General features: G+C 43.0%; 1 protein-coding gene across 2 annotated transcripts; it reads right to left on the minus strand.

Moving 5' to 3' along the window:
• Nucleotides 1-86: 86 nt before the first annotated feature.
• On the minus strand, nucleotides 87-6816 carry echdc2 (enoyl CoA hydratase domain containing 2). 2 transcript variants are annotated; one of them, XM_017304440.1, is made up of 12 exons: nucleotides 6680-6816; nucleotides 5085-5305; nucleotides 4048-4115; nucleotides 3884-3971; nucleotides 3711-3797; nucleotides 3524-3616; nucleotides 1697-1753; nucleotides 1534-1596; nucleotides 1320-1444; nucleotides 826-876; nucleotides 690-737; nucleotides 87-531 (listed from the first exon to the last, which is right to left on the minus strand). In XM_017304440.1, the coding sequence occupies exons 3-12, from the start codon at nucleotides 4096-4098 to the stop codon at nucleotides 454-456; spliced, it is 741 nt and encodes a 246-aa protein (XP_017159929.1). In that variant the 5' UTR covers nucleotides 4099-4115; nucleotides 5085-5305; nucleotides 6680-6816; the 3' UTR covers nucleotides 87-453. The 2 variants fall into 2 exon arrangements, with proteins under 2 accessions (XP_017159929.1, XP_008405538.1); XM_008407316.2 differs by lacking the exon at nucleotides 6680-6816 and having other exon boundaries at nucleotides 5085-5472.
• Between the last annotated feature and the right edge of the window lie 5673 nt (nucleotides 6817-12489).

Here is a 12489-nt window from a genome sequence, read left to right on the forward strand (position 1 = left end):
ATGGCCTGTAAGAGCAGTTTTCATAAAATGTAGGTACAGACTATCAGGAAAGCAGATCAAGAATATTTTTGATCAATACCAATTGGTAGTTTTGAACCATTTCATTTATTTTTCTAAAACACAAAAAAAGACCTGCTGGTTCCTCAATAGAAGAGATATTTTTGCACAAAGTAAAATCATCTCCAACTAATCAAAACATACACTTATAGTTTTATAAAACTCAAGTGAAATTATCTGACGATCGATAGCGACAACAGAACCCACCCACTCATATCCTACTATATCTCCTTCTGAACTTTGGGTCAACTAAGTAAAAAGTAATTTTGCAGCCCTCACTGACTAAAAACTTTAAATGCATCGTTGAATTTGGGGGGAGGGGGACTGATTTTCTTTGCAACTGTGTTTTATAAACATCTTTCTTCAAATTCATGTTGGTATATCGGTGGAGCGCTTTCATTCCCCGGTGTAACGTGGCGGCCTCTTCTCGATGAAGGCCGCCATGCCCTCCTGTCGGTCTCGTGTGGGAATGACCTGAGGAGGAACAGACGCCACGTGAGGATCTGATCAGCTTTTAATGAAGGCAGTAAAGTTCTACCTAACAAGTATGACACATGGGAAGACAAAACCTTTGGAATCGTCCACTTCTTTACATTAAAACAAAGATTCGGAAACGTCACAAGAAAACGTACCCTGGCGTAACACAGCCTCTCTATCGCCATTGCTGACCCAATGTCAACCTGCGGGAAACGGATTGCGGTCACTCCGTGTTTTGATATAAAGACATTGCAAGAAGCAGATTATGAAGATGAATCCCTCATGCATCACCTCAACGCCTCTATTTATTGCTTCTTTGGCCATCCGCACTGCAAAAGGAGCCTGGTGATCACAAAGGAAACAACGTTGGGTTTTACCTTTTTTTTTTTTTTTTTTTAAATGTATTTAAAACTGGACACAAAACCTTTTCAGTTTTTTAATCAAACAAAGAACAAATTGTAAGGAAAAATACAAAAAAAAACAACATGCATTACATTATATACATGGCTTTCTCAAGCAGGTCACAGTTTTGCAGAATGGAGTGTCATCAAGGCTCCATTTACTTTCTGAATTGTTTGTGAAATACATATCTGGTCACATTCTTAAAAGATTTAAAAGGATTAAAAATGCATCTTGAGTAAAAATATGTTGAGGGCCATTTTGGGGTCCTCTACCCACCACTGGTCCATATTTATATCCCGCTCTGCTTCTTCAGAACATTCAGATGATATGACTGGACGGCCACCACCTATTAATTTGCAGCTAAAAATAGACTGTGATCTAACCTGAGGTAGAATCTCTCTGGCCAGGGTCAGAGCCTCTTTGTAAGCAGCATCTCCGCTCTGGTTCTGTTCTACGGCTCTGTTTACAAGCCCCAACTCGAGAGCGGTCTGCCCTCCCACACGCCTTCCTGAAAACACACACAGACGGACAACCGCATCGCACCATCAGGCCCTCTTTGAATCTGCTGAGACGTCTGCATTTCTGTCTCACCACCACCTGTGAATATGAGCTCCTTGGCTAGAGTGACGCCAACCATCCGCGGCAGCCGCTGACTGCCCCCTGCAGGACAAAAACCCTGTCAAGGTGAACTTCTCGCAGCTCCTTCGCAAAACAAATCAGTGCGCCTCGGGGTGATTGCTGTGAGCTCCGGTGGACTTACCCGCCCCCGGGAGCAGCCCTCGCGTCGTCTCAATCAGACCCATCTGGGCTGAAGTTGCTGAAAGACACGCACACAAAACAGAGGACGGGTGAAGGTCAACATCTGAGTGATGCCTCTGTCAGAGCGTCGGGACCCAAACACCTGCTCACCTCGCTCAGCTGTGCTCAACCAATCACTGAAGTGCCACACCTAATATAACCTATCGCACGGTGATGTATGTACATGCACAGCTGGGCAGATGGCTATCATTAGCGCCACGGCTCCACGCCAGGCCATTAAAACACCCGAGAAGTAAAAAGTGATAGAAAATGTAACCCCTTTACTGCCTGAATTATTTACAGCTATGTAAAGAAATGGATTGCAGTTGTAATGTAGAGATATTTAGTGGGGAGAAAATATGTTACACCTTGACCACTAGATGGCGACAAAGGTTTCCAATATCACTTTTGGATAGTGTGGGATGTGCATCATCAGGCATTAGTTGGATAAATTAAGCCTGCAGGGAATATGCTGTGAATTCACACCAACAAACTATCCGATGACCAAAAGTTGTTGAATTAATTTCCTCCAAATCTCTAACATAGGCATTAGAACCCTAACTTTAATCCTAATTTCTTCCCATTTGTTAGATTTATATTTTCCACAGGTATATGTTTTTAAATTCATATCACAAAGTTTCACAAATTTTCCCACCCAAAAAGACTTCTTGTATCCAGAAAATTTTATGTTATAGCAGCTTAATTTTGTCATCAGACTGAACAATTATTTACTGCAACACTACTGAGTTTTATGGGGTTTTTTTATATGGTTGAAATCTGCTCAAACAGAAGCCTCAGTGTGGTTAACATTTAGCCTTCCACCTCCATGACGATTTCTCCTTGTTTTGTAAGATACTGAAAACAGATAACTACCTCACATATCCACCCCACTGTAAAAAGAAAACCCAACCTATTCTGTTGTTGCCGTTCACTGTAGATTTTTAGGCATCTTGTTCATTCTTGTTTTCTGCACAAGTGGATGATTTTTCAAATGGAAATATTTTGCTGCGCTCTCACTTGGACAGTGTCCAATGTCCTTAAAATTCCCCAGTGAAAAGGGAAGATAAACATCTTTCACAGCAGATCAGTGTTGATACTGAGGCACTTACGGTTCCTTGCAAGTATTTATACCACTTCAAATTTTCCACCTATTGCCATGTTTAAGCTTCAAACTTAAATGATTTATATAACACAGAGAGGTGCATAAATGCTTAGAGCAAGAAAAATGACAAGACTTTATTTTTTTAATGTAAAAAATAAATCATAATCATAACTCTGATCTTGAAAAGCTGTGCATAAGAATTCAGCCTCACTGAATCGATGCTGTGAAGTAACCCACATTAGGATCCAGCACTTCCACTTCATAATTTATGTTGTATGCTTTTTTAATGGGATTTCACACAAGATACCACTAAAATACATTAAGATCTGGGGTTGTTACCTCACAAAATGTGAATGTTGAAAACAGACGAATACTTTTGCAGGTCATGTGCCCACTGAGAATGTTTTTCGTGAGACCTTGGGACGCACCAGTACCTCGTGGTGAGCTCCACTGCTCTGAGCAACAACTGACGCAATCTGGGAGCTGTCGGTCTAACGCAAAGACTGAAAATGGAAGTTCCTATCCTCCGTCACCCTGTGTAAACTCACCCGCTGACCTTATATGACTGGATTACTGACAGCTGCAAAGGGAGAACATGACGTCCCCCTTCCAGCTGCATTAGCGTCACCTGACTGAGCAGCCGTGTGCCTTTCCCCGGCCGGGCTTTTGACAGGTGAGGTCACTCACAGGCAGTGCGCAGGTCGCAGGCCAGGGCGAGCTCCAGTCCACCTCCCAGGGCGACGCCGTCCATCGCCGCGACGGTGGGCGTGGGAAATACCGCTGCCGAGGCAGTTAAAACGAGGTGAGGAAAGTTCAAACAAAGCTCCACCCCAAACTCATCATTCAACCCCCGTATATTGATTCCCCCCGCTACCTATTTGAGACATGAGGGAGCGCAGGCTCTGAACAAACAGATCGGACTCGGAGTTGTCCATCAACGCTCGTTCTTTCAGGTCGGCACCTGTGAACAAATTGTTACTGGTCCACAGATTCACTGAGAACTTTCACGCAGAGCCTGGCCTCCCTCCCCGCGCCCCCCCCCATCACCTGCACAGAAGACCCCCGGTACCAAACTCCTGAAGATCACCACACGAACCGCTGAGTCATGGGACAGAGTGGACACCAGCTCCCTCATCTGCACAAAAAAGAGTTCAGGTCTGTGTCTGTACTGCGAGTGTGTGAACGTGTGTGATGTAGACAGGTCTGCTCACCTGTGACACAAACGTGTGACCGAGAGCGTTCCTTGCTCTGTGGCGGCACATCACCACCTCCACTATTCCTGAGGGGACAACAGGCAGCGGCACAAACAAAACACAAGACGTTAACCCGAATGGTTAATAATGAACGGATTCATCAAGCCTGTGGGTGGATAAGCTACTGATTGTCAGCAAAGTTCATGTCCCCTGCCAGTGTCTCTGGCTGTGAGCACTGGAAGTAGAAAAGTCACTTCCTATTTTCTGCGAGTTTGGTTTGTTGGAGATGGTGTGAAAATACTGAGCCATCATGGGATTCCCAAACAGGAAAGTGGCTGCAATTATTCCTGCAGCCGCTTATTTTATTGTATTTGATTTCAACTTTATTAAATATCTGGGGGGGGTGGAACCAGAAATATTTCCAAGCAGTTTGTGTATATTAACTTTTACTCAGCCAGCTGACAGGCAGTGTGCTTTGAAGTTTCCCCAAAGCCCACATGAACTCTCACACATTATATATCTCAAATTTTACATTTGCTGATAAAGAACAAGCCTCTGAAACAGCTAATTTAGAATAGCTAATTTATAGACTAGGAGTTCACTACCAATCGACCATCTCATATTAAATGTTCAGACAACAAACGACAAAGAATGGACCATATGAAAAAGATGTCAGCAGTGGTGGGTTTGACCGGAAGTGGAGCCCCCCTAAAGGAAGTTCTTCTCAAGGCTCCACTGAACTTAGGCCCGGCTGTGGTTTCAAGTATAGCCGCACAAAGACACATTTCACTCTATGATTTCCCCTGTGAAACAAACACAACTCTACCTTCTAATAATAATCCAGAAGTGGGTCACCTGTGGGAATGCAACAGCTGCTGCTGCTTCTTTCTTTATTAGTAACCAAGTAGCTGCGCGGATGTTTGCACTCCATACAAAGGATTTAAATATTAGGAAATAATCCATCAAATGAATGACATGTACCTGCTAACATGACTGCTGTCGAGCTATAATTATGATAATAATAATAATGTTTTTTTTAAAAAATGTGTTCGTACCCTCGTCCTGTCCCTCTAGCCGCCTTAGGTCCACCTCTACGGACACCTCCGCCGCTGAGTGCTGTGAGCGGCTGTCGGTGCGGCTGCAGGCCGCGAGAGAGCGACTTCCCCCGGCTAGCAGTCTCGTCGCGTCCCGGTGTAACCCATAGTGTTTAAGTCGTTGCGTTTCCCACCGTGGGACAGCCAAGCGCCGCAACAGAGAGCACCTCGTTACTGCCAGCCTGTAAAGGACAGATGCCATGTTCAGTTTTTTTTTTTTTTTTGTTTTGTTTTGTTTTTTTGGGTCCTAAAAGAAGCGGCGTGAGAGCAACTAGGGGAAAAAAGTGCCTGGTCGAGGGCAGCAGGAAGTTTACTGCAGGTTTCTTCCTGAGGAAGGAGGGACCTGTTTGCCCCAGGACGTAGTCAACAACGACAGCAGCGACAACGCCGAGTGAGCAACTCCTTTTATTCACTGTTGTCATAATTTTAACTTACATTTATATAAATAGACGCATATCAAAACTATTTTAATTATTAGTAGTGTGTTCACGGGTTTTTTTTTTCATGCTATACCTGCTAACTTTAATGCATGTTTTGATTTTTGATGCGAAAGACCTACACAAAGTAAAGAACAACATGGTTTTCAGAATGTTTCCTAGACATGCAGTGGTCCTCATTATACTTTACTTTGATACCCACAAATAAAATGCAGAGCAAACAACAGCCTTCAGATGTCACTTATTGATAAAATGCCACCCAACTGTGTTTAATAATCTAATCTCAAATAATTCAGCTGTTCCATGATTTGTTATTTTTGATTTGCTGGAGAGCATCAGTGATCAAACATTAGTGAACAAGCAGCACCATGAAGACCAAGACACCGGACACGTCTGTGGAAAAGTTGTGGAAAGGTTTAAAGCAGGGCTAGTCTTGAGCATCTAACAGAGATCTACGCAATCAACCATCCAAACGTTTTTGCTTGCGTTGGTCCTTTTGGACCAAGCAGACACGCACAGGCAACTGACCCGCAGCCGCAGGCCTCAGCCGGACCTCTAGTTTTGTTGTTGAGGTAAGGTTTTCCATCAGACTGCCTCTGGTCTAGTCTGACCATGCATTATTGAGCACATCTTTTACAAGTTATGCAATCGGTCAGTGGCAGACGGACACGTCGTGTGGAAGAGAGGAGAGAGAGTCAGAGAGAGAGAGAGAGACAGACAGACAGACAGCTGGATATCTGCATGCACGTCCATGTGATCCGGGCACCGTGACAGAATCTGACCGGTTATCAATCAGACTCCTTTTCTGTCTGTCACAACGATTTTCGGTGTCGGCTTTTATTGTCGCCTGGCTTTGTTTGCTGCTCCTAATTAACGTTGATGCCGCCGAGTCTGCGTAATGAATCATACCAATTTGCAATTGTGATGTAAATGAATGCTATGCGAGTCGTGCTCCGAGTGCAGGTGGCTGTGTGTAAAACTGAAGTGAAACTGAAACATGTTCTTTATGGTTACCACACACTATTCCCAGAAATCAATCTTTTAAGTTAAAAGTTTGAGTCAACTTGTGGGTGGAAATCGCAGCTGGAGACCGGGCCTGCGGGTTCAGCGATGCGATACCTGCTGTAGGATTCAGAGCAGAACAGGTCGTTCAGATTTGATGTCTGCCATGTTTTCACTCCTGTGCGCCACTGGCAGCTTTGAGAGTGAGGCTGTCTGAGTGACAGAAACGGAGCCTGATGGAGACCGCTGCAGACGGTTTGTTCCTGGAAAAGAAAAGAAAAAAAAAATGCTCAAGTTGGACGCGAATCAACCGCGGCCTGCTCTGACGCAAACACGTCAAGGTTGCTTAACGTCGCCTTGATTGTCAACAAAGCAGTTGCCTTCACGTCATATCGAGTTGCACGCTGATTTTAATTTTAGGCTTGAGTTGGATCCGTTCGCACTTTCGCCTGCATGCTGTGCCTTTTTTTTTTCTCTCTCTCTCTCTCTCCGCCTGAGGCTACTCCACACACCATTTTCCTCTCTGGTCCTGCAGAGGTCACCCTCTTAACAGCAGGTTCAGAATGAATTCATCAGCGTCTTTGAGCTTTTCTCCTGTTTCTGCTGAGCAACATCTCAATAGGGTCTTTATTTGACTTTAATTTAACACAAAACATCCGCTTTCTTGTTTGTTTTTTTTTTTTTTTGTTTGTTTTCTTCCCGTCTCTTCGGATGCAGGAGCGAGTTGCTCACAGCCCTCCAATGTTCTCAGCTTCATCAAAGCCCAGGGCTGAATGCGAGCAGGGAGGCCTGGTGACAGGGTATGAGGTCAAGCATGAGTCACGGGGATGAAATGTCTGCAAGGAGGAAGATGGCAGGCACAGTGACGATCTGCTCAGGGCGAGTGCAATGTGTTTGACCTTTGTGTCTGATGATAGTAGAACGTAATTCTCTTGTTGGCTTTGCCTGCACCTTTAGATTCAGCTCAACATGTCACACACACACAGTTTACACTCTGATGAAGGCTACTGAAAAGCTCTTCCTCGTGACATTAGATTGAGCTGGAATAACTTTTGTTTTTTGTGAAAGATTTGCCTGAAATGATCAGAACATGAACTGTTTATGACCTTGCAGTTGTTCTAATGCCGTTTATATGTCAATGAATGCGTGTATTTTTTAATTTTTTATTGTGATATAGACAAATCAGTTAAAGGCATTAATATCAAGTGAACAGGCACAAAAACAAAATGAAATGTGCAAAAAATAAATAAGCAGTGTGCTTTAGGTATTCGGTGTGTTTTCATTGATATGGCAGAGAACGAAGGTAAAAAAAAAGTTTTACACAGGAAAGAAAATACATAAAAGTTGTTGATTAAATTATGTAATACGTGAGTTTGTCTATTCCCAGTTTTAAATTTGTCTTCTTAGGTTAGTTTTTCTTTAAAATGTATTTTTAAAAGCAGTTTCAGATTTATTTCTTTACCTCCCTTCTTCCATCTCCCTTTTCATCTATCACCTTCCCTCAGCCTGCTTTCTACTTGGTCCAATATAACCATTTAGTGTCTTATCAATTCTAACATTTAATGATCCCTGCTGGTGAGTATTTCTGTTTACAATTCTTCACCCAGTGGCATATTTTGTGCATCACAGGAGAGAGTTGAAAAATCTAAAGAAAATCTCAGGTGATTATTAATTTAAGGTGCAACTTGCTTGTCTGCATGAGAAAGGACGGGATGATGCGTCTCTCGTCACGTGAGCCCATCAGCACGCGGCCAAAGTACGTAAAAGTCCTTCTGCAGGTGGGGATTGCGTTACCAGCGTGTGTTGATACTGGAAATGTAATAGCTCTGAGCTTCCCAGCAGAACATCCCAACCTCAGAGGATCATGCATGTTTCAGCAAACTCCAATGCTGCTCCAGGAAGCGGCTGGTCATTTTAAGTTTTTTTCTTTTTTTTTCTTTTTAACAATTCAGGGTGTGATTAGCTCATGCAGGGAGAGAGTAGGAGGTGGACATTTTATTGTGATATTTTATGGTACTATTGTGATACTAATTATTAATTATTTAATGCTTTAAAATATTTTTAGGTAACTGTGTAGCTGTGACTGCATGGCACAGCATCCACAGTGCGGAAAAACATTCCCATTTGACATAGGTTTCTTCACCTAAATAACTTAAAGAAGTTTTTAACGTTTTTGAAGTTATTCCGATAAAGCAGTCAGTTTAAAAAAGTAAAAAAAAAAAAAATTTTTTAAATCAGTAATTGAAGTTTACTGAGAAAACGATAAATCAAAATTCTTATCCTGATAAATTTTACATGAGAAATGAGGAACTCTAGGGTCAGTGATGACCTGATTGTTGTGTGTTGAAGCAGAAATGCATCTAAAAGCTGCAGGGCCCCAAAAAATCTCAATAAAGTGCATTGAAATTTTAGCATGGTAAAAACGGACAAAGTGCAAGAGCGAGTTATTTTCATCCATACTTTGCTCCAAAAAGCGAAATCGAATGTCCTGTCTCTTCATGTCGAACCTTCTCCCTTTCCTTTCCAGATGATGATCACACACAGCACCGAGCCAGTCAAGATGCACGGGTCACTGACCGGTCTTGATCCGAATACATTATGGAATGATGAAGCCAGACTCACGACCTGAAGGACGCAGACTGACGGGACGAGAAGAAGAGAGGGGGAGAGTTACAGATCAGTCAGCTGCTGTGGTAGGAAATAAGTTTCATTATTGATACTAGTAAATCTCCCAAAGTAAAGAAAAAAAAACTGACCATGTGAGGTAATGGAGAGGCAGCAAAGGTGACACCTGCGCTGGCATGAGGTTGATCCTCCTTCGTAGGTCTGGAGGATCGGGCAGCTGTCAGAGGAGACGGAGCACACCCTTAATAAAAAAATAAAGACGCTTCACTGATCACGTTAGGGATCACGTTCTCAGGGACCCATCCGTCAATTCGAGGAATGCGTGTGTGTGTGTGTGTGTGTGTGTGTGTGTGTGTGTGTGTGTGTGTGGGTGTGTGTGTGGGTGTGGGTGTGCGTGTGTGTGTGTGTGTGTCCCATGCCTCCTTGCACGTGGGCCTGCGCTGCACACAAAGCCCTCTGGAAGCTGACACCGTTTAGAGCAGCCAGAGAGGAAAGTTTTACATTAAAGATTCTGATGGCCCATGGCTTCACCAAGCCGATCCAAACGGGCTCGTTTTCCCTGCAGCTGGCTCTGCACTCGGCCCGAGCTCTTCTGTAATAATGACACATCAGAGTCCGGATAGATACTCGGCGGCTCTGAAATGAGACGATGTCTTTGTGTGTCAGGACTGCAGCATGTGAGCCTGAGTCGTAAAACCACCTGTGATTTATTTTCCTCCAGCCACAGGTTGCTGGTTTTATGAACTTTAAGAGCTGCTTTTTATGGGTGCAGAGCAGCGGGTCGTCTTAGAATAAATATTAAGGAACGGATTATTTAAAAAAAAAAAAAACACAGTAGAATCCACTTTTTGAAGGGAATCTGCTTTACAGAGTTCCTTTTCACATTTCAACTACAAATTTCAGTGTATTTCATTAGGATTTTATGCCAGTGTCCAACATGAACTACACTACGAAAGCAAGGTGCTACCGTGAATCAAACGGGAAATGACATGTGGCTTTTAATAGTTTTACAAAAAGAAAATAAAAAAAAAATCTGGCATGCATTTGAATTCAGCAACACTAAATCAATGCTCTCTCAGGCTGGGATTCCAGCTGCATGTCTTTAGAGGTTTGTTTACACCAGTTTACACATTTGAATGACTGATGTTCTTTGTTTCTTTTCTCTCTGTAAAATAGTTCAAGCTCAGATCAGAGGAAGACATTTTTCCTGTTGAAGTTTGTTCACTAATGTTCTCTTAGCAAACCTCTGAGACATTCACGGAATGGCTGGATTAATACCGACATTAAATTACAAACTCTATTTGCCACTTACATCACTTCTGTGGCATAAAACACACATTCATGCCACACTTTTCAGATTTTTATTAGTAAAAACAACTGAAGGTTATGCAGTGTTTGTGTCGATCTGTAACATGAAGGCTCAACAAAATGCAGCGACGTTTGTGGCTGTAACATCACAAAGAGGTTATGAGTGGCTACGTCCGTGCAAATAATCCTCAAAAAACCTTGCAATGATTTTTTATTTTATTTTATTTTTATCTAATTTAATCGGTGATCAGGTGGAAACTTAAAAACGGCACTCCCGCTGTATTCATCCACAGTTCGTCCACATGGATTGGTGTATCGTCAATATACACCGATCCATAAAATCAGCTTTGATTAGAGTTAAACTATATTTGCATTTATTTTGGACTTTTCTTTGCTTGCAGCCCAGTTAGGTAAAAGTGATTTTTTTTCAGGCTACAGTAACTCACATGGGGATCAACAAAAAGTGATGTTTCTTCATTAGGATCCTCTGCCTCGTCGTCTTATGGTTTTTGGTTGCTTGTTAGTGGAAGTCTCCACTCCGCTCTCAATGGGAGGCAAAGAGGGAGGGAGGGAGGGAGGGAGTGGCCTCCATGTTGCTGTTTCTACAGAAGCTCTGCAGGCCTCTTTTGATCCGCCTCATCACTGCTTTCAAGTCACAGTCACTGCAGCTTCCGCAGACACAATCCAACTTCTCGCACTGTTTTTCAGCAGCCATCCCTACTGCAAGCTAATTAATTGAGGCAGACGAAGTCTCTGGGTCGAGTCCAGGAGTCTGTAGCTTTGGTTTTGGGGCGACATGCATCTCTTCAGTCCCTCTGCAGTGGATGTGTTTACACTGGCTCTCCAAACTGCGCACACACACACACACACACACACACCCCTGCTAAAACATCAGGGGTTTTGTCATGTAAAGAAAATCTAGCTTAAATCATTTGCAAAACTTTCTGTACAGCTTAGGTACAATTATCACAAGGTGCACATGAGTGCAATACTTTTTAAGCACTTTTTTTTTTTATTATTCAGTTTTAGCATTCGGTTTTCTTGAGTTCGTGTCACATATTTTGAATCCAAGTAATCAAATCCCACTCTCCTAATAGGATTATCCTGGATTCTGATGATATTGGGTAAAGCTGTAGTTTGCAGAGAGGTTGTGAAGAATCAAATATTGACAAAAGCTATCCGAAGTAAGATGCAACAAAAATGTGACAGAGAAAAAAAACAGAAAGAAAGAAAAGTGAGTATTTTTGCAAGACGCTGTAAGCGTTGTTGCCCCCTTTTTGTTTCGGTTGTCGTTGCTGACCAGTCACAGGTGCTGGTGTACTGCAGCAACATAGCTTGACTGGTTATTCAGGCATGGCGGCTTTGGGTATGGCGCTTGTCAATCAATCTTTATTTATCTAACAAAATCTCTATAAATTAGTCGTTATAACACGGTGCATCTCCAAGCCTCGGGATCCAACGGAACCCACTCAAACTAATGTGATGGTCACATTAATCATTTGCCTTCCTTCTTGGTTTTAAGGGTTTAAATCTATCGGACCTAATCATCTTTCTTACGTAACGTATTTAACCGCCTGAGGCTGACCTCGGCTTCAGCAGTTAAGCTTCCAGTTTCAGGAGCGTTCTCATCCAAATGACTGTGTGGAGAATCAGGGAGCACAAGTGGTGACAGCGGTGAGGCTATTGAGTGAATCAGCAAATTAATAAACGCATGCATTTTGACAACTAAGCGTGTGTGAGTTCACTTCCTTCCTCAATTAAAAATCCCACAATGCCAAACAATTAACAGCCTAACGGAGCGAACACAATCCAATCCGAACGCGTTGTTATTGTCAAGAATCCGCTGGGGGACACGCACACGGAGGAGAAATTAACCAGGGGACCAGATGAGATAAGGCCCTTTACGTCTGTGTGTGTGTGTGTGTGTGTGTGTGTGTGTGTGTGTGTGTGTGTGTGTGTGTGTGTGTGTGTGTGTGTGTGTGTGTGTGTGTGTG

The sequence above is a fragment of the Poecilia reticulata genome, linkage group LG4, assembly GCF_000633615.1.
Source record: "Poecilia reticulata strain Guanapo linkage group LG4, Guppy_female_1.0+MT, whole genome shotgun sequence".
Lineage (NCBI taxonomy): Eukaryota > Metazoa > Chordata > Actinopteri > Cyprinodontiformes > Poeciliidae > Poecilia > Poecilia reticulata.

Excerpts from the sequence above, each read along its gene's own strand:
- echdc2 (XM_008407316.2), bottom strand. The coding sequence starts at position 5,325 with ATGGCATCTGTCCTTTACAGGCTGGCAGTAACGAGGTGCTCTCTGTTG. Across the intron at positions 3,617-3,710 it reads CTCCCTCATGTCTCAAATAG|CGGTATTTCCCACGCCCACC; the intron begins GTAGCGGGGGGA and ends CTGCCTCGGCAG. Across the intron at positions 738-825 it reads CAATAAATAGAGGCGTTGAG|GTTGACATTGGGTCAGCAAT; the intron begins GTGATGCATGAG and ends CGTTTCCCGCAG.